The sequence below is a fragment of the Elephantulus edwardii genome, unplaced genomic scaffold (genome assembly GCF_000299155.1).
Source record: "Elephantulus edwardii isolate Elephantulus edwardi_28Jun2011 unplaced genomic scaffold, EleEdw1.0 scaffold00001, whole genome shotgun sequence".
Taxonomy (NCBI): Eukaryota; Metazoa; Chordata; class Mammalia; order Macroscelidea; family Macroscelididae; genus Elephantulus; species Elephantulus edwardii.
In genome coordinates this window covers 1,963,561-1,987,690 of record NW_006399751.1, presented here as the reverse complement: position 1 = coordinate 1,987,690, position 24,130 = coordinate 1,963,561, and the positions used below count along the sequence as shown (strand labels likewise).

The following is a 24,130-nucleotide window of genomic DNA, read 5'->3' as shown; positions in this document are numbered from 1 at the left end:
GAGCCCACAGTACTTCTAACTCTGGTTGCCTGGGTTTTGCTTCCTTTCCCTTCCTGTAACCTTGATCATGATCACTAAACAGTATTCTGGATTCCAGCAGTGGATTTAGAGTGGAATTCTTAGACTCTTCTGAAGGAGTCCTGTCTCTCACTTAAACTTCTTATTACTTTGATATTATACTAGAGACTTATTAACTTCTTTCTTTTAATCATTAGTTCAGTTATTTATAACGGTGAGTTTTATGTGTGCAGGATCTATATTTAAGTCTTTGTATCCTTTCTGGAGAAAGATGAAGCATCCTGCTTCTGTAAAGATTTACAGCCTTGGAAACCCTAAGAGGCAATTTTACTCTAGCCTCCAGGTTCACTATGAGTCAGAATCAGCTTAAGGGCAGTGGGGATGGGGTTTTGATTTTTACCCTTTAATTTTACATATAATCTGTGGACAAAATTACATGTGCTAGCGTGGTCCCTTTTCATTGTAGGTCCTTGCAAGGAGGTAGTCACATATCCAGTTGTGAAACTGGGAAAAGCCAGAGCTCTTGGATCAGGGAAACATGTCCCGTCGGAAACAGACAAATCCAAATAAAGTTCACTGTGAGTACTGGGCTTTTGTCTTTTGAAACCTGGGTGTATCGAGGGTTTGGAATGGAAGAATAATCTAAATTCGAGGTGAGATGTGCACAACAATTAATGAAGAAAGGTTAAAAATATTAAATGTGGCGAGCTCTGGTGGCTTACTGGCAAGAAGGTGTACTGCAATCCCAGAGGTGCACGGTTCAAATCCACCAGATGCTCTGCTGGAGAAGGAGGAACAATCTCCTCCTGTACCGGTCAGATCTGATTTGACAGTACACACACACACACACACACACTAAAAAAAAGAAATCTTTGTTTGGTTGTTTTTTGGTTTTTTTTATTTTATTATTTTTGTGTGCGTGTATCGTCAAATCAGATCTGACTGGTACAGGAGAAGATTGTCCCTTCTTTCCCGGCAGAGCATCTGGTGGATTTGAACCGTGAGCCTCTGGGATTGTAGTTGCAGCTCCTTACTACTAGGCCACCAGAGCTCCCCCTAAAAAAAAAAAAGAAAGAAATCTTAAATGTGATGGTATTTTTACAAATCTGTCTTAGGGTATTGTGCATTTGATTCACTTATAGCATATCTACTTTGTGTAAGACATCATGGTAAATGCTGCAAAATTATTTAACAATAATGTAGCGTCAGAGAGACAGCTAAAAGTAGTAAAATGTAAAAATACAAGCTGGTATGTGCTAAGTGTCAAATAGGGATGCTGTAGACTGCGCATACATATTAAAAAGGAGGAGAGAGCTCTGTGAATTAAGGTGGCCAGAGAATACTTGGTGGAAGAGGCTGTGAACTTGAACCAAATCTTTTTATTGTTGTTAGCTGCAGTCAGTTATGGCTCCTGGCAACCCCGTGTGGACACTGTAGAACTGTTCCAGAAAGCTTTCAAGGCGTTGGCCTTTTAGAAGCCAGGTCAGGTTTGAATTGCTAGTCTTTCATCTAGTTAATCTAGCACTAACTATTTGCATCACCCAACTGGATCTTAGAGAGAAGAAAATAGATTTAAAAATAATGAGAGAGAAAAAACAGAGGAAGGAAGGAGGACAGTCAAGTGAGCTAAACAATGTGAGCAAAGAAATGAGGGAATGCATAAGCTATGCTTGGTGTAAATTGAGTTTGTATGAAGCAAAATTTCAATTGTCTAGAAGACACAGGACATGAAGTTGGGAATATTTGACTACATTGTAGAAGCCTGGTTGCCAGGCCAAATTTAAGCTTCATTCTGTAGACTGAAGGAAGAAGCCTTTTAACCAGGGAGAGTACCGCATTTGGGGTTCTGAAGCAGTGTGTGAAATGGATCATATAAGGAAAAAACTGTTAGGAGGAGGAGGAGCAGGTATGCACTTGGTCCTTGCATTGTGCAATAGTTTTCTTATATATGTTTCATTTCATTAATTACAGTGTAAACTTCTAGAAAGTTGAGACCCTGTTCATGTATATCTGCTTATTTATCCTTTTCTAATCCACTATTCTCATAGACGGTGTTTAAGGGTGCCTTATTAAATAAACGTGAATCTATACATATTTGAGATAATCAACTGGTATCTTGTTATCTGGAAAGATAAGCCTTCTCCCCTGTATGTTCATAAAAGAGATAATATTGTTGTTAGGTGCCATCGAATATGACTCATAGCAACCCTATGAACAACAGATCTGAACCCTGCCTTACGCTGTCCCGTACACATTGTCTGTAACACAGTTGAGCCCATTGCTGCAGTCACTGTGTCAATCCACCTCTTTGAAGGTCTTCCCCTCTTTGGCTGACCTTTACAAGCATGGTGTCCTTTCTAAGAAATAGCCTCTTCTAGTAACATGCCCAGAGTAAGACAAAGCTTCGCCGTTGTTGCCTTCAAGGACCATTGGGGCTGACCTTTCTCCAAGACATACCTATTTGTTCTTTTGGCAGTCCATAGAATAGTCAGTACTCTTCTCTGAAACCACAATTCAAAAGCATCAATTCGTTTTTCATCCTTATTCATTGTCCATCTCTCTTATGCATAGCAAGTGATTGAAAGAAACATTACCTGAAACAGGTGTACCTGAATCTTCAAACTAACATCATTGCCCCTGAGTACTTTGGAGAGGACCCTGTCAGTAGACTTCCCCAGTGCAATCTTTCTCCTGATCTCCTGAATGCTGGTACCAAGGGTATTGGTGTGGCTCCAAGTAAGATGAAATTAACAGTTTCAATATTTTCTCCATCTATCAGGATGTTGCTTATTGGTCCACTGATAAAGATTTTTATGTTCTTTTTTTTCTTGTGTACTGTCAAATTGGATCCAACTGGCACAGGAGGAGACTGCCTCTCCTTCTCCAGTGGAGCATCTGGTGGATTCGAACTGCATGCTTTCGGGATTGCAGTACAACTTCTTACCATCAAAGCTTCCTCGATTTTTGTGTTCTTGATGTTGAGATGTAGTCCATGTTAAAGAGTATAGTCTTTGATCTTCTATATCAAGGGTTTCAAGTCCTCTTCACTTATAGCAAGGAAGGTTGTATCATCTGTTTAACATGGTTTGTTGATGAGTCTTCCTTCAATCCTGATGCCACATTCTTGTTCATATAGTTCAGCTTCTCCAATGATTTCAAAAGAACTAGTTAGCACCCTACTATTATGGAGGACTGACAAGGTAAAATAAAATAAAAGAGAAATCAGAGGCATGAAATGAAAGTTTTTTTAAGGGGAGAAGATCTACATTTAAGAGTATAGACTGCACAAGAAATTAATATAAGAGAACTAGCACTTATTAAAAATACATTACATGCCAAGCGCTGGGTACTTTATGTTATCTTCCTGGATAAGTTCAAGAGTAGGAGAGAAAGTAGTGAACAAAGGAGGACCCAGACACCTTCTAGATGAATGAAGTTGGTGCACAAGCCACCATATACAATAAACTTTTCCATTTAGGTCTTGGGAAAATGAGAAGGTTCTAGGAGTGTGTTCTGGTATAGGCAGATGTGTAAGACTACTTAAGATATAGGTGAATGATTTAGGGAGGATTTACATCTTGTTGCTAACACAGCAAAATGTAGTAGGCCTGAATGTAAGGATCTTCGAAGGAAATAAAATGATGTATCTAGCATAGACAAGGCAACACACAGGATTAAGATGATTATCTTCTCTTTTAGCTGAAGATGATGATGTTGTTAGGTGCTTTCGAGTCGAGTATGACTCATAGCGACCCTGTGAACAACAGATCTGAACCCTGTCCTTTACTGTGTCATCTTCACACTTCCAAACACATTAGAGACAAGTGGGCAGTCACTATGTCAATCCACCTGGTTGAAGGTCTTTGCTGACCACCTGCCTTTCTGAGCATCATGTCCCTTTCCAAGGAATAGCCTCTCCTAGCAACATGCCCAAAGTATGTGAGGCAAAGCCTCATCATCTTTGCCTCCAAAAAGCACTCTGGCTGCACCTTCTCCAAGCCATATCTGTTTGTACTTTTGGTAGTCATGGGGTGTTCAGAGTTCTTCTGCAACACTACAGCTCAAACTCATCAGACATTCATTAGTGCATCTCTTCCTACTGTCAGCTCATTGCAGAATCAGATCTGACTCATAGCTGACCTTCCATTGAATTTCTGAGGCTATAAACTGAACAGGAAGAGGATGGCCATCTTTCCACTGCAGGGCTGCTGGTAGATTAAAACCACCTGAGAGGTGCAACCTTTAGGTTCACAGTGCTTCTTCCTGTAGACCACCACCAGTTCTTTGCACTGTAATCAGTCAAAAAAGAGCTGGCACTAACGTTAGAAAACAGATGCATACACAGGTCTTAGAAAAGAGTGGATATCACACATTCACAGCTGCAGAAACCGTTTTCAGAATTAAGGGAGTGTGCATTTTCTTGTGGAACGAGTGGGATTCCACAGGCTTCTCGGTGATGGCCCTCAGACAGTCTTTTTTTCTGTGACTCGGAAAAGTTCAGCTGCTTCTCAAGAGCAGGTTCCCAAGGAGATGTTTTCAGAGATGTATTTAGGTAGGAAACAAGGCTTCCTAGGTGATGGACTGAGTTGAACAAAGGAGAAAAGACATGGAGATTTACTGTTCTGTGAGAATTTTCTATTTATTTACTATTTAGAGACTGATGCTGACACTGTCCTTTTCGAAATAATGTCTTTCCATTGTCCATGGCAGAGGTGACACCTAGAAATGGCTGATTTCAGTCTTTTGACCACTTGAGCTTCCTGTCCCCTCACAGTGAAGTGGAACCAGTCAAACATAGTGAGTTTAAGGCTGCCTGTCTATTTAAAGTACATGGAATGGACTCAGGGTCTGGGAAGCAGGAAAATCTGCAGGAACTTTGCTTAAATGTCAAAGCCAACTGACATTTGAGCACAATAATGGCAGAGTTTCATTAGACTTGCCTTCTGGGAAGTAAAAGAAGATTGTGTGAAATGAAGCTGGAAAGTCCAACTAAAAGAATGTATTAAAAATCCCATTGCCGTTGCCAAGCAGCGTTTGTCAGATCCACTTTACTAGTCATTAGGCATGCGTTTAGTTTAGCATGTACTTGGTTTTCTTCGGAACTATTTCTGTATCTCACCATCATTAGCATGATCTCTCTTTTCATCAGAACCTTTCAGACAGATTTTTGTATTTTTCTTACTTATTTAACAGATTTGAAGACAGGGCTTTTGAAATTAAAACCTCCAGAAGAACTGTTAGTATACTGTTGTTAAGTGTTGTTGAGTGAATTGTGACTCATAGTGACCCTGTAAGCAACAGGTCTGTGCCTTGCCCTATTTTGTGCCATCCTCTTCGTCTCTGATACTCAAGCCCACTGTTACAGTCACTCTGTCAGTCTATCTTGTTGTGAGTCTTCCTCTCTTTCACTGACCCTAAGCATGATGCCCTTTTCCAAGGATTGGCCCCTCCTAATATATGACATGAAGTTAGTGTCTTAGTCACATAGAATTGCCAATGGGCAGAAATCTCTGTCAGACCTTCTCACTTCTTTTTCCCCCTACTGAGTAAATTTCTGACCACTGGTGCTAGAATGACTGAAAATACAGTCTCTTTCGTATTTTCAATTGGCATGTTTGAACCAAGCAAACTACTAAGAAAAGTGAAACATCTTTACCTAAGAGACTTTTGCTTTCTGACTGAAAAATACATCAAAACCCAAACCAGACTCACTGCCTGGATCCAGTCACAACTCACAGTAACCCTGTAGACAGAGTAGACCTGCCTTTAAAGGTTCCCAGGGGTATAAATGTTTAGAGAAGCCAACTGCATAATCTTTCCCTCCTTGAGTTACTACTGCTAGTTTCAAACCATCAGCTTTTTGGTGGTGAAGTGCTTTATCAATCAATGGCTGCACAATGCATAAGAAACACAAGACTTGCAATTATAGATATTGCCACAGAGAAAAGGGAAGAGCCTTTAATATCTCTTCTTTCCCAAAAAGCACAACTTGTTTTGCCTTGAATCTTGGTGAAGAAGATGGCTCTGCTCCCAATGTGATAGCACCTTGGGTTACAGAGACTGCTGACTGGAAATGGAATCTTCTGTGCCTTTACTCTCAATACAAGCTCTTTTTTTCCCCCCTGAACTTAGCATTTGCTCTCTTAGAAAGTTACCACTACTTCATCAAGCCTTTAGCCCATCTAAAAACCACATATCTTTAACTATACCAATAACTCAACAAAGAGAATTATAAACTTTTTACCTGGCCTTATTATTATCTAATAAAAAAAACCCAGTAAAATCGAGACAAACAGGTTGAGATCATACAAAAAATGAGAGAGGCAGCAACTTGTTTACAGTGGGACCCCAGATGACTTTCTCAACTATTAATATATCACTCTGTCTCAGTTCACTGGAAGATATACATACTTGTACCCATTTTTTTTTAAAAAAAGGTGGTCTAAGAGAATGTAGAAATTATCAAACAGCATCACGAATATCATACAGAAGTTAAAATCTTACTGAAAATTATCCATATGTAGCTAGAACAGTACGTTGACAAAGAAATGCGAGCTGAATTTTGAAGAGACCATGGCACCAGGGATATTACGGTTGATGTCAGATGGATCTTGGCTGAAAGCAGAAAATAACAGAAAGATATCTATTTGTGTTTCATTGACTGTGCAAAGGCATTTGATGGTGTGGATCATAACAAATTATGGCTAACATTGAGAAGAATGGGAATCCCAGAACACTTCACTGTGCTTGCTTATACAGTACCATGACCAGGAAGCTATTGCCTGAGCACAACACGGTAACACTGCATAGTTTAAAATCCAGAAGAGTGTAGATCAGGGCTGTCCTTTACTATACTTAGTCTGTAGATCAGGGCTGTCCTTTACTATACTTAGTCTGTATGCAGAACAAATTGCATGAGAAGCCAGACTTTAGAAAAAAGACCTGTGTTATGCATCTACTGTCAAGGACCTCTCCAAGGTGTTAAAGGCAACGATGTAAATTTAAAGACTAAATAAAGTACACCTTATTTAAGCCATGGTCTTTTCGGTTACTTCCTATGCTTCTGAAAGTTGAACAATGAATAAGGATGACAGAGAATCAGTGCCTTTGAGATGTGTTGGGGGAAAGCACTGACTATTCCACGGACTGCCAAAAAAAAAACCCAGTTATGTCTAGGAGAAAGTACAACCAGGTTGTACCTTAAAGGCAAAGATGGTGAAACTTTGTCTCACATATTTTGGGCATGTTATTAGGAGGGGGTCAGTCCTTGGGGAAAAAACTATCATGCTTAGAAAGGTGGAGGGTCAGTGAAAGAGAAGACCCTCAACTTGACACAGTAATTCTAACAGTGGTTCAAGCATATTATGAACCATGAACAGGACATGGTTCAGATCTGTTGTTCACAGGGTTGCTATGAGTTGTGGTCAACTTGATGGCACTTAATAGCATCAGCAATTTTCTCAAGCTATGTTAATAAGGTAATGGTGCTACATTAATAATCTGGTGATCACATAGGGTTTTTTTTAAGCCATAACAGTCTCAATATAGAAGGAAATAATAATCTTACACTGTTAACATGGACAGCTCTCTAACAGTCTGAATCCTAGCAGGATGCACTGATTTCTTATAGGATCATTCTGGACAGTCACATTTGGAGATAAATAGTGAGTACTAGAAGGTCATTTAGGAAGTTGTGGTGGCCTAATGGTAAGAAGCTGCACTGCAATCCCAAAGGCATTCATTCAAATCCATCATTTGCTTTGCTAGAGAAGAATGGGTAATCTCTTCCCGTGTATTTACTGCCTCTGTAAACCAGCTGGATGCCCAGCTATGAGTTGTTTCCAACTCAACAGCACACAACAACAACAAATGGAAGACAACTTACATATATTTGGGATTTGCAAACAACTGCTCTTTTTGAAAATTGTTTATATATTTTGCTTTGTATTTGTATTTAAAATAGTAATATTTCTGAGGAATAAAATGTCTTTTCTCATATTAGGAATAAAATAAAATACAAGAGTACAGACTTTCTTTCCAAACTACTGAAAAGGTATGACATTTTATCCCAGCCATAACACAGCATCCTACATGAGATTATCAGCAGAGTCGTATATATGAAAATCTATTGAACAGACTTTTCTTGTTGTGTTAAGTGCTATATATTTAATAACATCAGTGGAAAAAAATAAATGCTGTGCTTACATTAATGAGGACTAAGTAATATTCCTGGCTGATATTAAAAAGGAAGATCAATTAATTACATACCTAGTATGTTATAACCCTCACTGTTAGCAATCTGTGTCTTTCTGGCTGGTTATTTTAGAGATCGGAAATGTCATTGATAGGAATGATCTACAGGTTGATAATTATATGTTAGTACATAACTTGTTCTCTAGTGCCGTATCTACCTTTGGGCATAATGTCTGAAAATATATACCTCCCCAGGAGGTAGATGCCTGTTTAAGTTGGCCATGGTTTTATCGTTGCAGTGGAACCAACATGAAGAAAATATTTACTTTCTCTAATAGTAATTTATATCCAGTCATCTTTCATATTGTGAAGATAGATATTGTGAAGAAAGCTGTTTATTTTTACCTGAGATCTATGTAGCTGTGAACATACTTTAACACTAACTTAAATTCCCACATATATATTAAGCATTCTGTAGTCTTAATATTAGCTACTCTAACCCAGGCATGGTAAGTCATCACATAGCATTAGAACTATAGTACCCACTCTTTTGTCAGATACTGTTGCTGAGAACATTATGATGATAACTGAGTTGTGAGCATCAGATTTTTATGACATAAAGTTAATACACTAGGTAAAGAGCTATTTTTCTCACTCAGCAACAAACATTTGTTTTCAACAAAACCATTCTGAAGAAGCTCCTAATCTGTGTATACGTATATTAGAAAGCAGTTAAAAATAGAGATGTTGTTGTTGTTGTTAGATGCCATTAAGTCAAAAACAATTCATAGTGACCCTGTGAACAACAGACCTGACCCCTGCCACATGCTCAGCCATCCTTATCATCTCTGACACACTCGAGCCTGTTGTTGTTGTTGTTGTGTACCACTGAGCTGGAACCGATCCATAGCTGACCCTCTGGAGGGTTTTCAGAGGCAATTAATTGCATGGTTGGAGACTGCCCATCCTCCTCCCACAGAGCAGCTGGTGATTCAAACCATGTGCCTTCCAGACTACAGTGCAGCTTCTTAGCGACGCCACCAGTACTTCTATAAATAATGTTGTTATAGGGATTTGTAAAGAATTAAAGTGAATTAACAAATATAAAGCACTTTCTACAGCTTAGTACCAGCAAGTACCAAATAATAACTACTATTAGTATTCCATATATAGTAAATGCTTAGTGTTTGCTGAACAAATGACTAAGTGAATTAGAAGAAGCATATGCCACATCCAGCCTTTTATGCCCAAGAACTAGCAGGGCACGTCAGCTTAGTCACTCTTTGCTCCTACATTACTGTAATCTCTCTTGGAACTTGAGCGTATTTGCTTTCCCTTCTTTCCTCAGTAAGAAAGGACCTCGTCTATTGATAAATGCTTCACTGGAGCTTTTCATTATTCTCTCTTGCTGGCTGGGGAATGGGGACTGTAGTTTCCACTCTGACTGAGATAATGGAAACCTCAAGAAACCCTACTCCCTGTTCTTCTTATGCTTGGCCTCTTGGAAATAAAAGCACACACTTAAATGTTAACCCTTCAGTAACCATAGAGGACTGGGAGAGTTTGGTAGAAGTAAGTGCACAACCAAAAATGAGTACAGGGCTTTTGGATAACTCATATTTAAAAGAGACTTCATCAAGAAAATGGATGAATCATTATTTATTGAAAATTAGGTAATATATTTTAGGGTTATTCCTTCTTAGAAATGAAGTCATAAGCCTTTTAGTCCATTATTCAGCCACTTGTTGATTTGCTTATAGACCTTAGAGTCAGAGAAGACTTCCAGAGCATGTCTTAGAAGTAGAGTGGATGAAAGATTGGATTAGAGAAACTGCCTTTTAGAAGGGTTGCTGAAGCACTTGGTTGTAGTCAAGAAACTTGTGATTCTGTAGTTAAAATTTACAAGTAGCATTTGGTCACCTTTTGAAAGGAGTCAAGACTAGGAGGATTTAAGAGAAGCAAGTGATGCTTCCTAGAGCATCTGACCTTCTTCCTAGGAAGAGTAGCTGAGCCCAGAAACGTTTGGAGGCAGTAAGCTGACTTGGAGATGAATTACCCCACCATGGGGTACCTGCCTGTCTCCTACCTTCGAATGGTCTGACTGTCCAACCAGCTAGCCTGGGGATGTGCTGCCCAGCTGGTGGCCTGACTATTTTTCCTTGTGACCACCAGGGGATCAAGTATTTGCTGGGCTAGAAGAGCAAGCCCGCCAGGCGATGATGAAAACTGATTTTCCTGGAGACCTTGGCAGTCAGCGACAAGCTATCCAACAACTAAGAGATCAGGACTCCAGTAGCAGTGAGTTCTGCACCTTCTGGTAATGACTCAGGGCATTGGGAGAGGAATTGTGATAGTGTGTGTGCTCTGGGGAATGTGCATGGGGGTTGGGAGGAAGACATAAGGAAGATGAGGATTGTCCGTGATCCCAAAGGTAGAGAGAAAGGACAAGCTTGACATTGTTTCTTTAGTACAGTTTTAGGCAGGGCCAGAGGAATAATTAGTGCTCAAGTAGCCCCTGGCATAGGTTGAATAAAAAAAGGGGACTATATCCCAGTCTTCTGTTTATTCATAATTAATAAAATAGTATTAATGACATTTTAGCTTGAGGAATATCTAATAGTTTTAATGTTATACACAGGAATGTGTTTATTAATGAGATTATGCATTGTAAGTGTGCTAAAGTGAAGGTCTTTCCATACACAAGTTGTAGGTAGATCCATCTGATTAGAACTTGGAAAAAGATAGTGGCTGGTTATAAGTTGAGCCTCATGGGTTGTCTGTTCCATGACCTGCCTGCACAAATACATTTTTAGGTTTGTCATTTCCTAGGATGGTTTCCCTAGATTACTCATTTCATCCATTGACTGTCATTTGTTGTTAGTGTCAGTTTCAGAGTGTTATTTCTGGTTTTGTTCCCAAATCTGGGGTTAAGGGAGGATGAAGAGGGAGAGAGTTCTCCAATCTTTAAAGTTTCCACCCCAGATTAATATTTTAACAACAAAAGCCAATTGCTCAGATAGAAAAATACACTCAACTATTTCTAAAAAACTTGTAGAACCACCCATTTCTTGACTAATAGGTGAGAATGGCAATGTCTTATAAAAGTCTGGCAGCTTTCCATTACAGAAAAGATGCCTCATCCCTCTAGAGAGTTTTTTTTAATCTACCTAGTAGAAAGATATATTTGGATTTTTTATAAATTACAAACATGTGTTTGATGCAGTATTGCTGTAGAGTAAGGTTAGAAGTATTCCATATGAGAGGCTGGTTGGAAAATGTGGTACAGTTTAATCAGAGCCAATCCTTTATTATTGAGCTGGATTCAAACTAAAGGAAGCTTTGGGCAGGGGAAGAAAGCATCCATACATAGATCTTCTAGTGTCCAAATCCAGTCCATCAGTCAGCTGGAATATCCAGTAGAGACACGTGGAGCTATTAGCAGATGATGTGGTTAGACTTTTTTATTTAAAAAGAACCTATAACTAGTTTTGCTCAGATGCCAGCTAGATCTTAAAATTGTACACAGGTTGGCAGAGAAAAAGACTGTAAGCCTTTATTAGCTAGAAAGCGGAATCTCATTGCCAATGCACAGAGGCTGTGAAATTGCCCTTCACTTGTCTCTTGTTCACAGCCAGGCCCAGGAACCAGGGTTGTAGGGGGTGCTGGGGAAGGACCAGGGTCTGACAGTTGCCCTAGACTTGGCCTCCTCTTGTGGTCTTCAAGGTTCTTATTTTTCCTTTCAGAAAGAACTCCCATCATTCTTTCTATTTTTCAGTTCTTTCCTCCCCTTTTCTATTATATAAGCAATAGAGATAAATCAGCTCACACAAGGCTTGCAGATTTCATGGCCATAAAACTCCCTAAAGCCACATCCTGTGCCCCAAACTAAAACAAACTCAATTCCTACTTTAGTCACAAGGAATTACACGTCATCATAAAGTAGAGAATGGCCTGTTCCCTTCCATTTAATGCATTTAGTTATCCATCAGATAATCCAAAGAACCAACAGAACAATGGATTTATTTAGCCTAGAAGACTGTGTTACTAGAAGAGTAAGAACAGTGAGTTAAAAATACTTCTGCAGACTGCCTGAGGTTGGATGCTATGCTAGGTTTTCCACTGCACTTTATGGCCTGCGCCTTATAAAGTAACATAATTTTAAACTGATTTACAATGACTGCCTTTAATGAGAAGCGGAAAGAAAAAGTTGCTGGTGTTTCTCTAAGTGTGACTTGGGGCCAATTGGGAGAAAGAGCACATTGGAGGGATTTGGAGAAGCATAGTCTTATGTGATGCCCTGGAGAAACTGGACAGAGGGTGATGGAGAAAAGTAGGTAAGAAAGTCAGCAGGAAGCTTTGGCAAATGAAAGGTGGTGTGGGGATGAGTGTGAGTTGAAGTCTGTGGGGAGAAGGGAGTTGAAGTGTGAATTATTTGGGAACCATGTGTGAGGATTATTTTTGTGATCATTTACAGGGTCCAAGAACCATAAACTCAAACAGTTTTTACTTCATATTTTCTCAGCACTGTGTACCTGGCATTATAAATACAGCTAGAACATTGTTGTACCCAATTAAGCACTGATCTAAACTATATTATGGAAGATCTGAAAATATTTTCCATGATAGCTGCAAGCTCTAATATGGAAAGCAATTCAGGATGTAGTCCTGCAAAAAATCAGAACAAGTGACCAGTTTGTGTATTCCAGGTGACAGTGAGGGTGATGAAGAGGAGACCACACAAGATGAAGTCTCTTCCCACACATCAGAGGAAGATGGAGGGGTGGTCAAAGTGGAGAAAGAGTTAGAAAATGCAGAGCAACCTGTTGGTGGGAACGCAGTTGTAGAGCATGAGGCAAGTGGCCAGTAGCTCTTGGGTCTGAATCTCACCCGCCTTTTCTGCCCTAATGCATCCCAACCTCATGTAATAGCCTTGCCTCTAGCAATCTCGTGACGTCAGACAAACAATTCTCATCACACTCAGCCCTCCTTCTCCACCCACCCACCCACCCAACACTACACTATACACAGCTCTCCTTCCCAAAGGTTCCCAATCCTTTCAGACAGAATTATTTATCTGTCCACTTTGCAAAACTGTTGACTTCCCAGTGCTTACAAATTTAAGTAATAAAAAAATGTTACCTGAGATGCCACCTTCTTATTAAATTGTCTTCCAAGGATTCCTACAAGCAGTATGGCAGGAAGGAAGCTAGTCCTCTGTGCAGGCCGCCTTAGAGGAAATATAGATCAACTTTCTCAGGAGCATCCTAGGTCTCCATGACAGGAACCCTTGGAGCAAGCTAAATTCTTTTTTCCTATTACTTTTTCCTTTGGCCCATAGCCAGCATCTAAGAAATTCTGATACTAAGGTTGTATTCCCTTCAATACAATACTCTTTTATCACATTGCCACACAATTTTTAAATTGTCCACTGTGCTTAGAAACACATTTGCTGTCATTTGTGGCAAAGTGTTAAAAGAGGTGGGGGCAAGGTAAAGTCTGGTAAACAGTTTTAACATTTTAATGGTCTTTTTATTCAATTGTAGGTCACAGAGAATTTGAATTCTGACCCCTTGCTTGAACTGTGCCAGTGCCCCCTTTGTCAACTAGACTGTGGGAGTCGGGAACAGCTGATTGCTCACGTGTACCAGGTATGATGCAGGGCACTGTGTGCCCTGAGGGCTGAGCACCAGTAGCTTGTTTGTAACCCAGAGCCTGACCTGGTCTTTACCTCCAGCCCCTGAGGGAACCTTGAGTTGTTGTCTTCACTAAAATTCCACCCTCATCCTCCGAACTATTTAAGACAGTAAGTGGGTAACTATATTCTGAGTTCTCAGGCAGACAAAATGTAGAAATTAACAATCTTTATGTTTCTAAGTTATTTAATGCATATTTTAATAGGAAAATACAAACTAATGTCTATTAACAATGAGAATTAAGGGGGTTTTTTGTTGTTGTTTTTTAATTTTATTTTACTATTTTTCATGTGTGTACCGTCAAAACTGGATTTGACAGGAGATTGCCCCTCCTTCCCCAGCAGAGCATCTGGTCGATTTGAACCATGCACCTCTGGGATTACAGTGCAGCTTCTTGCCACTGGGCCACCAGAGCTCCCTGAGAATTAAGTTTTAAAGGAGAAAAACTTAAGTTACTGGATTTCTGAAATACCAGTGCAAGCTTTAACAAAGGGTCAGAATAAGACATACTTTTCTGCTCTTTTCACTCCAAGCTGGTTGGCCCTGTGCTGTGGTCTTCTTCACTGATAAGGCATCAGCACCGTGTAGTCTGGGCTTACCATGATTAGTTCATGAGGAGAAATGCTTACATAAAGGCCTCTTAAATACCTGTTAAACATCAGAATTGTCAATTTGGCCTTCATTGCCCCCCTTATCATGCACTTGCCACCCACCCAATGTGAGCTATGTCAGCAGAGGATTATCCTGAGCCTGAATTCTTCTCTGGTTCTGGCATCCCACAGTTCTACATATCCTAGAAAGTAGTCAGAACCCAAGCCAGTGGAATGTGAGCGCTGGTCTGAATGGTAAGCCAAGTAATTAAAGAGACTCTCAACTTTACAGGTGCTTAACAGAGACACTAGGGAGCTCTGGTGGCTGAATAGTGAGAAGCTGCGCTGCAATCCCGAGCACACAGTTTGAATCCACTAGCTGCTCCCTGGAAGAAGGATGGGCAATTAACTGCTTCTTAAAACTTACTGGAGGGTCAGCTATGGGTTGGTTCCGACTTGACAGCACACGACCACAGAGAGAATAGTTGCAAGTCTCTTATTCTGAGAATAAAGGAAGGGGTTAATTTCTTTCTAGAAAGTAGGTGTTAGGGGTCTTGGTTGTCCTGGAGTTGGTGTGAGATGGCAAGATTAAAGTCAAGGCTCTGTTCTACAGCACACTGCAGCAGTGGTGAGTGCCAAGAGCTACATGTGTCCTGTCTGTGGCCGGGCCCTTAGCTCCCCAGGGTCATTGGGCCGCCACCTCCTGATCCACTCCGAAGACCAGAGGTCTAACTGTGCTGTGTGTGGAGCCCGTTTCACCAGCCATGCCACCTTTAACAGGTTAGCCAGGCATCTCACTTTGTTGTGCTGGGGGTGAATTTGTGGGTGTGGGTTCTGCTTTCTAGAGTCTTAAGTAGAGAGTAGAGATAGAGGATGCAAAAGCAGCTGAACTCATCAGAAATACGAGGAATTAAGCTAGTGAATATACTCATTCCACTAGAGATGCCCAGAGGGATATGGACTCCTAAATCAGAACAATCTTCTCATCCCTCTACCAGATTATATTTTCACCTAAAAAGGATGTGACAAAATCTAAGAACCCTCAGGGAGAAAAAGACATTCCAGAAGTGGGCTGGACCTTAGGGTAAAGACAGTCTCTCTTGCATCCTAGGAAGGCTGGCACTAGGTAAACAAACTGTTTAATCAGTATATACTACTAGACGCTGCCTTTATGTTGCTGGCAGTGCCAGGGGGTGAGGAGGTTGAGTCATTGGACTGTAACTTGTTTGCAGGAAGCCTCCACCTCAAGGACTCTCATTCCCACAGTAGGTCTGTCCCTGCACAGCTCTTTCCAAACACCATTACTCCAGCATGAATGAAAACTTCACTTATGAGGGATTTTCTTATTTCTGTGGGCTGCTGTGGCAACTGGTTCAGTATCTAACTCCAAGTGGACTTTAGGACTTGGTAGACACCCTAGCGGAAAAAGAAGGGGTGAAAGGCAGAAAAGGTCTCCCAAGGATTCAAGATGACCCCTAGTGGTGAAGTTGGAGCAACTGGCCTGGTAGTTAGAGTAAAACACCTGGATAAAGGAGCCTGAGCCTTGCTAGAAGACACTAACTGTCCAAAATTTTTACTTTCTAGTGAGAAACTTCCTGAAGTACTTAATATGGAATCCCTACCCCCAACCCACAGCGAGGGCCCCTCCAATGCTGAGGGTAAGGACATTGCCTTTAATTCTCTAGTGTACCCTGCTGGCATCCTGCTTGTATGCAACAACTGTGCAGCCTACCGCAAGCTACTGGAAGCCCAGACGCCCAGTGTACGCAAGTGGGCCCTTCGTCGACAGAATGAACCTTTGGAAGTTCGACTGCAGCGGCTGGAACGAGAGCGAACAGCTAAGAAGAGCCGGAGGGATAATGAGACCCCTGAGGAGCGGGAGGTGAGGCGGATGAGGGACCGGGAGGCCAAGCGCCTACAGCGCATGCAGGAGACAGATGAGCAGCGGGCTCGCAGGCTGCAACGTGATCGGGAGGCCATGAGGCTGAAGCGGGCTAATGAGACTCCTGAGAAGCGGCAGGCCCGGCTCATCCGGGAGCGGGAGGCCAAGCGGCTCAAGAGGCGGCTGGAGAAAATGGACATGATGTTGCGAGCTCAGTTTGGCCAGGACCCTTCTGCCATGGCGGCCTTAGCAGCCGAGATGAACTTCTTCCCACTGCCTGTGAGCGGGGTGGAGTTGGACAGCCAACTCCTGGGAAAGATGGCCTTTGAAGAGCAGAACAGCAGCTCCCTGCACTGAACCACAGTCTCCTGCCTGCCTGCCCACCCACAAGGTCCACAGGGATCAGGCTTGCACCACCCACAAGGCCCTGTCCTTACTGTGGAGGCAGGCCTGGATTTATTGCAGGTGGACCCGCACGCACACCCTTGCATGGGGGAGTTCAATGCTGGATTGAACAGCTCTGGGAAAGGGAGCAGGCGCTCTGGGGAACTGGACTCCTGCCCACTGGTACAGGGCATGCCGGCAGCACTTGTGGGGAACCCTGGTGCAGCCTGCAAAGTTGTGAGGACAAATAAATTAATTTTATCTTTGTTGGCTTGCTCCTGCTCATTCCAGCAAATGAAGTGATCTCAGAGAGAGACCTTGGGTGGGGACAGGGGGAAGCGTTTTTAGGCTAAATTTATGGGCTTGTTCTTTTCTGAGAGAAGGTGCTTTTCCCCTTGGGTTGTCCAAGCAGATTCCTTATATGGGCCTTTACAAGTTAACAAGAAATAACTGACATTAAAGGGGAAAAAAAAACAAACGCTGACCCTACAAGGGCCAATTCCTACAGCCATGATGAAGTTATCTAGAGTCTCAAAGGCTATTTCATTTACATTTTCCAAATGCAAAAGTAATAGAAGCCTTTCCTTAACTGGTATTTTCTAATGGAGTGTGCAGTACTTTAAATTCAAGAGCTGACTACTTTTCCCAACAGAATCTTTTGTCAGATATTTACATTTCTACCCCAGTCAGCTGCCAGCTTCATCTAGAATATGTACAGAAAAATGGCTGCAGCAGTTAAGATCCACTGCGTCAAGCAACTCACATTTGAGAGAATAGAGAAGCCATCTTTTCGTTTATTACGCAGAGCCAAAGAGGAGAATAAAGGCTGCTGAGGAAAGCCCAGAACTAAGGTGTTATAAGAACTCAAGTCAAAAGTGGTTTAGCTGGAGCAAAAGGACTAGTTTGTGATGCTCTGGAAGAGCCCAGACCTGAGGTCATTTCTGAATGTGTCTTTGATGGCACCAAATAAGCACAGAACTTTTCCTCAGCCTGCACCAAGAGTTGTATTCAGTTTAGATAATTATCGTCCTTAAGGTCTAGAAGGAAGTGCCCTAGTTAAACGGAAGCCAGAAAAATAACTATTCAAAAAATGTGGACCTCTTCCAATATCAAAACAAGGAAACTTGAACTACACTCTGACCTCTGTAAGTTCAAGACTGCCCAACAGTGTTAATTAACTGACTCTCATTAAACTAGGGTTCATTCCAGGCCTCCTGAAAGAATAGTATTTCAGTCCTGAAGAATACCCATTTGTTAGTAACGTAATTACAAATTACAAAACATTTAAAAGAAACATACTTAAGTGATCCAAATGTCTCACAGAGCTCCATACTGAGACCCTATATACCCAAGAGGTTTTGAGATAGTAAACAAGCACCATGTGCCAGAGATTACTGAGAGCCCTTTATATGGATTGTTTTAAGAGAAACTGACTTAACAGAAACTCAAAATCCTGGGCTGAGAAAACTGCCCATTTAACAGTTGTGTCTTTTTAAGCAAGTTACCTGTGTCTTGGTTATCTCATCTGAAAATTGAGATTAAGAACAAATCTATCACAAGGCATGAATTTCTGGCACCACACTAGATGTTTAATAAATGTATCCAAGGTACTATCATGTATCTTTATTTTACCACTTACTAGTGGCAAACATTCTCAGAACAGTAGCTATGATTGGAGAGTTATTATTGCAATTTCTGGCAGTACTCCCAGCAAAGAACAGAACAGAGGGAAAAAGGCAAAAAGTGAGGACACCTCCAATTCCTTGGGATTGTTTTGCTAGTATCTTAAGTCCACAGATAGACTTCTGGTTTTCTGAAATACAGACTGTGTAAATCATGTCCTATGACTGGCTCATACGTTCTGCCCTTAAACCTGGGGTGAGCTTTTCAACACTCACCACATGATGATGGGCACCATTGGCTTTACATTTCAAAAGCTCCCACAGAGAGTTTCTACCCCCCACCCAGTGGCCACAAACGGAGGCCAGGACAGGAAGAAGGCGCAAACACCAAAAGGAAAAGCTAGTAGTTTATATAGATAGATATATAGATATTGATATATATTGTGTTTACATAGTCCACAAGTTAAATGCAGGTATCCATAAGAAGAGCATTAACAATAAAAATACAATCTGTGTAGCCAAGTACAGAGACTTAAAATGGTAAAACAGCAAAAAGGATCTCACAAAAGTACAAATATACAGTACAAATTGATTTATTTAAAACAGTTACAAAAAAGCACAACAAAATAGAGATTATCCTTAGAATTATTAATGCTTTGTTAAAGATCAGGTAGGATTAGAGGGTAAGAAATGGTATTGGGTGGGGGGAGCACCTGACTAGTTCTAAGGCTTTAGATACAATGCAGTTGATTACATATTAATTCAGCCATTACATACTGGGGATAGTAGTTGAGGGATCAGTAATTTATCTACAGGGAACTCCTACACAAATTAGATCCAGACCTCCCCAGTGCCTGCCTTCCCTACTCCTCAGGACACTAAAGGCACCTGGATGACAAAAATCCCACCCTTCCTTCTCCACCCCAGTCCCTATCCATATATTCTCCCCTCCCCTAAGGTGCTGTGCAAGCTGAGAGCAGTTTGCTCTCTGCAGCTGGAACATATACTGTTTTGGCTACAGGGATCCTGTGTGTAACTAGGAAGGTTGTAGGGGACAGCCTTATTTTAATACTTCAGGTTTGCCATGAGTATAGTCTCTTCCCCAACACAATCTGGATTCTCTTGAATGCGATAAGAGTATCAAGCAAGTGAGGGATCAACCCTGCCGACAGCAATACCAGCAATACACTAACCACTCACAGCTCACAACTACGTGCAAACTCCCTGTCCAGGGGGTGAGTGTAAAACCACTGTGTCATCAGCTCTCTCTAAAGAACCTCAGTCCCCATGACAGTCATAAAGACAGAAATAAATGCAAGTTTGACAATAGGTAAAGGCACATGGGCTGCTGCCATACACGCTACAGACAGGAACCCAACTTGAGGCCATCTTCACTGCTGGGCGTTTGCAGTGGAATGGCTTTGGGATCACACAGACTTTGAGTCTGCAGTCTACTTGGGGAGGATGGAGGCTTAAATGGAGAACTAATAAAGAAACTTTTAGTGTGAAAAGTGCATTTATTACTACTATTCCTGCTGGGGAGGCTCAGCAGGGCAAACTGCACCACCTCTCCTCCTTCCGCCCAGGCACTGTGCATAGTCTGCAAGGAAGGAGAGTGTGCAGTTGACGGTAGCATCTCAAGGGCCTGTGGCATCCTCAGCACAGACCAGGCTTCTGGTCCAAAGATGGATCCTAAATTTGAAAGAGCAACTGACAGCTGCAAAGACCGAGATGCTTGTTTAATTATTGCATAATGCAGGAGACCATCCTTACCCCAGGCAAGCTAGAGCCTGAAGGTTTCCCAGCAAAGGGCTAGTAGATTCCTGACCAACATCCAACTCAGTTTGATTCAGCTCTTCAATTGTAGTGTAGCTTTTTCCCCATCTGTAAAGTTTCACAGCTTCAGCGTGGCTTAGATGAAAACTTGGCCTCTTCCCCTATTTACCTTGCTTCTGAGACTGTGCCCTATCTCCTGTGGCAAATTCAATGTATTAGGTTATCTTTACTCCAGTGGACTAAGGCCCTTTCCCAGTCAACCCATGTCTGTCCTTCATCTCCAGTGTGATCATACAACCCTTTTCAATGTGCCTGCCTACTGCAGGCTAAATCACACTACCACCGTGTGCTTCTCTTATGATGCCCACTGGTTTAAAAAAATAAAACCAAAACCCACTTAAAGCACTATGCTAGCCAAATTTCAAACCTTTCAACCCTAGAATCCACCTAAATGGATTCTGGCACAGGCCCTAACCTGGTTCTCCTTTTATTTTTAAAAACAGGACACAAGATACCAAAAAAGAAAAAAAGTTAATACAAAACCAGATAATACCATATTAGGGCCTGCATATATCTCCCTCAAGATGGGTTATCTGGAGCCGAAGGATGCCTGACATGCATCAAAGCCACATATCCCTTTGGATTCACCATCCCACCAGTAACATTTCACACCATCCCTCTTTGATACGACTTTGCTAAAAACAGTAACACCGAACACAGGTAAGAATGGGCAGAATGCCTAGACTTTATCTACATGGTCCAAGACCTGCAGGACAGGGAGCTTGTTAAGGGCAACAGGCAGGAAGCGAGCGGTCAGCAGCAATGGCAAAGCAGCACAGACCAAAGTCCTTGGGGTTATGACCAACTGGGACTAAGAATGCAGAAGGGTCAGTCCAGGTCTGTTAGGGCCTCTTGCCTTCCACCTCCCTCCCTCCCCCTGGCACACTAATCTTGACAGGAACAGTTATTTAAGACATGAATGTGTTATCTCCTCTTTAACTAGTTCTCCCTTCCCCTAGACTGGCATATGCAGTTGTGCACAGTGCTAGACTCTGGAGTCCTTTCTAGCCATGCGTGCTGGAAGTACCTACAAGGGACTGACTGGCCTCCTCCTTCAACTGCCCATTCCTAAAAAGATGACAACTTCCCACTAAAATGCTTAATCTGTCAGCGCCACGCAAGGCTCTTGCAAACTTAAGAAATTCCTAGAAGTAATGATGGACATATCACAGGTTACATTTAGGTCTTGTGCCTGGAAGAAAAGACTGAACCAGGGGTGGGGGTGGGGGGAAGGCAAGAGAACGCCACAGCACTGACCAGTATTTAAAGCACAGTTTCTTTTCCTGGGAGACCATACTTCATGACAAGACACCTCTGCAGCTCAGCAAAATCAAGTATTAATATATTACATATACATGGCACGGAGCTGCTGGTATTGCTTCACCAGGAAGAGACAGAAGAGGAACAGCAGCAGAAAGGTCAGGGCCAAACATGCCAAGGTCCACAAGGACTTCTCTTTCCAGGATCAAGTGGCAGTTAGCAGGCTGGAAGTCACATCGAACTCAAGCCGATGATTTTTTTTTCATTCTAACCACTTGGCCTGTATCTAGCTAGATGCAGGTTTGCTTCCACAGCTCCCATATGCGGATGCTCAGCCAGGGGGCCTTGGTGGACATTTCTTGAGTGTCTACTGTGTACATGTCACTAGATTCAGTTGATGGGCCTTCTGACGAGGAAGGCGGCTTCTGAGAAACCCACGCAAACACTAATTCCTAAGAATGAGTTGCTTTCTCAAGGCTGTCATCTGAGATTCTTCAAGACAATCCCACAAGGCCTCCATTGTAGGAAATAACCAGGGAAAGCAGCATTCAGAGCAAATGGGGAAGAGAAGGAAAAGGACATGATCCCAAATGCAGTATAAGGTTGAGTGTTTACCAGACGGGGTTGGTGTGTGTTTGGTTCTGATGGAACCGGAGCCGTAAGAACTCACGGCCAGGTCGGCAGCTTCTTTGGATGAATCTCCAGGAGCTAGCCAACCAGATAACTGCTCTCAAGGAATGAAACATCGGAGTGTAGGGCTTGTAGCAAATGAGCCCATTCAGTCACTCTGTTCCCCCAGGAGAACAACCTTTAGCACCTGAACACTAAGAATGACTCCATTCTCAGAACTCCTCCTTCCCCCAGGAGGTAGGTAAGAGTATTCATCCCCATTTGGCAGATGGGGAGGAAGTGAAAGAGGAGAGGTCACAACACTTGTCTAAAGTTATTGACAGAGAAGAGATCAGACCCCAGAGGCTTGGGACTCCTGATTACAGTTTAGGCCTTGGCCAGTTCAAATACATTTATAAAGGGAATACCAGGATCCAGTTCCTGGGAGAAGCCTAACCAAAGAGCTGGGCGAACAATACCCTGAGTTGCCTTCAAGAGTCTAAAGACCCACGGAAAAAAAAAACCACCAAAAAAAACACCAACCACTCACCCACCTGAAAGATGTTAGGGGAGCCTAAATCCCAATACCCAGTGGAATCCCACAGTCTGAGCTGATGCTAAAAGTTGTGAAGAAAATGTGGGCTTAAAAAACAGGAGAGCAGATCCAACTAAGACCAAAACTACTACTCACAGAGGGATAGTCTACCACAAAATGAAGTCTAAGGGGCTTCAGGCATTGAAATGTTATCAAAGACTATTCAAGAACCTAGGAGCTGGCAGTGAGAGGCAATGGCCTGGAGAAGCCTGAATGCTGAGAGAGGCAGCGGAATAAGATCGCGGTAGGGGTTTGTATTCAGAACACCAGCATAGGCATGGCCCAGGCTCCCTTCTTACTTCTCCACCAAGCCGCTCAGGAGCAGAAGAGGAGGGGACATGATTCTGAGTGTTTAAAAATAGAGACTATTGATGAAGGGGAAACCAGAGAGACCTCTCTACACATCAAACTAGAGATCCTGGTCAGAGTGGACAAACCTTTAAGTTAGCAGTAGGGAAAGGGCAGTGCAGCTACAAATTGGGCCCAGGTCATGACACCATGCAGGGAGGTTAGGGCAGCACACAGAGGGGGCAGCGCAGGCACTTAGGCACAACAGAGAAGGATAAAGGAGGGGTGCAGGTGCCTGGGAAAAGAGTCTACTGGTTCTTTCAAGAGTCACCATCTCCACTAGCAAACTTCAAAGCTCATCAGGCAAGTCAAGCAGGAGGAGCTCTGTTAGGTTAGCTACCTTCCCAGAGGCCTTGCCTCTGCCATGGGCCTGGCCATCAGGTCTCTCTCACAAAGCTCCCCAGAAGGGTTCCCAGCAAGGTGAGACTTCATTCTGAATGCTGAAGGGGCTTGGCTCTCCCCTGAGCCCCCAGATGCCAGAAGCTTCGTGGAGGAATGGTGAGGAGAGATAGGGAAGGGCTAAAGCAGAGGATCAAGCAGAGTCTTGTAGAGCAGAGTGCTCCTTGCCCACAAACCCAGCCACAGACATCTGTAACAAAATCACCCTTTAAAGTGCACATCTCTCAAAAGAAGGGTTCTGGGTGGGGAACCCCCCCCCATTTCCAACTGTGGGGCCTCCCGTCCTCCCCACCACAAAAAAGAAAGGGGGAAAAAAACCAACTTCAGACAGTTTAACTGCTACTATAAGCTGTGGATCATCATTTTTGGCTCTTTCTTTGCTCCCTTCCTTCGTCACCTGCTCCCAAAGAGTGGCCTTTCCCCTTGCAGGAGCTAGGGCTTAGGAGGAAAGAACAAGGAGGCCCTGATATTTGGAATGTTTCTTATCCTATGCACTCCCTTCCTTCCTTGGCCCAGGCCTCCTGATCCCCATCTGGGCACCCTCGGGACTGTCCTGAAAGGATGCCGTAGGGTAATGAGCAGTAGACCCTGCCTAGGGAGGCTGCTTTCATTCCTCCCCTCCTTCCCTACCTCACTATTAAAAGAGCCATTCCCTGCTCGGAGTGTGCAAATCCTGTCTGCTCCCAGTGAGGCTGAGCTCT

At 42.5% G+C, this 24,130-nt stretch overlaps 1 protein-coding gene across 1 annotated transcript; it reads left to right on the top strand.

The window, feature by feature from the left end:
• Positions 1-556: 556 nt before the first annotated feature.
• ZNF821 (zinc finger protein 821) lies at positions 557-16,733 on the top strand. Its single transcript, XM_006878635.1, has 6 exons — positions 557-596; positions 10,384-10,509; positions 12,918-13,063; positions 13,755-13,859; positions 15,108-15,274; positions 16,079-16,733. Exons 1-6 carry the CDS (start codon positions 557-559, stop codon positions 16,731-16,733), a joined length of 1,239 nt encoding a protein of 412 aa, XP_006878697.1.
• Positions 16,734-24,130: the final 7,397 nt, after the last annotated feature.

What these genes read in the sequence shown, in the direction of transcription:
- ZNF821 (XM_006878635.1), top strand. Translation starts at nt 557, where the DNA reads ATGTCCCGTCGGAAACAGACAAATCCAAATAAAGTTCACT. An exon ending in AGATCAGGACTCCAGTAGCA is followed by an intron (nt 10,510 to 12,917) that starts GTGAGTTCTGCA and finishes TGTGTATTCCAG; the next exon opens with GTGACAGTGAGGGTGATGAA. An exon ending in AGCCATGCCACCTTTAACAG is followed by an intron (nt 15,275 to 16,078) that starts GTTAGCCAGGCA and finishes TTTACTTTCTAG; the next exon opens with TGAGAAACTTCCTGAAGTAC.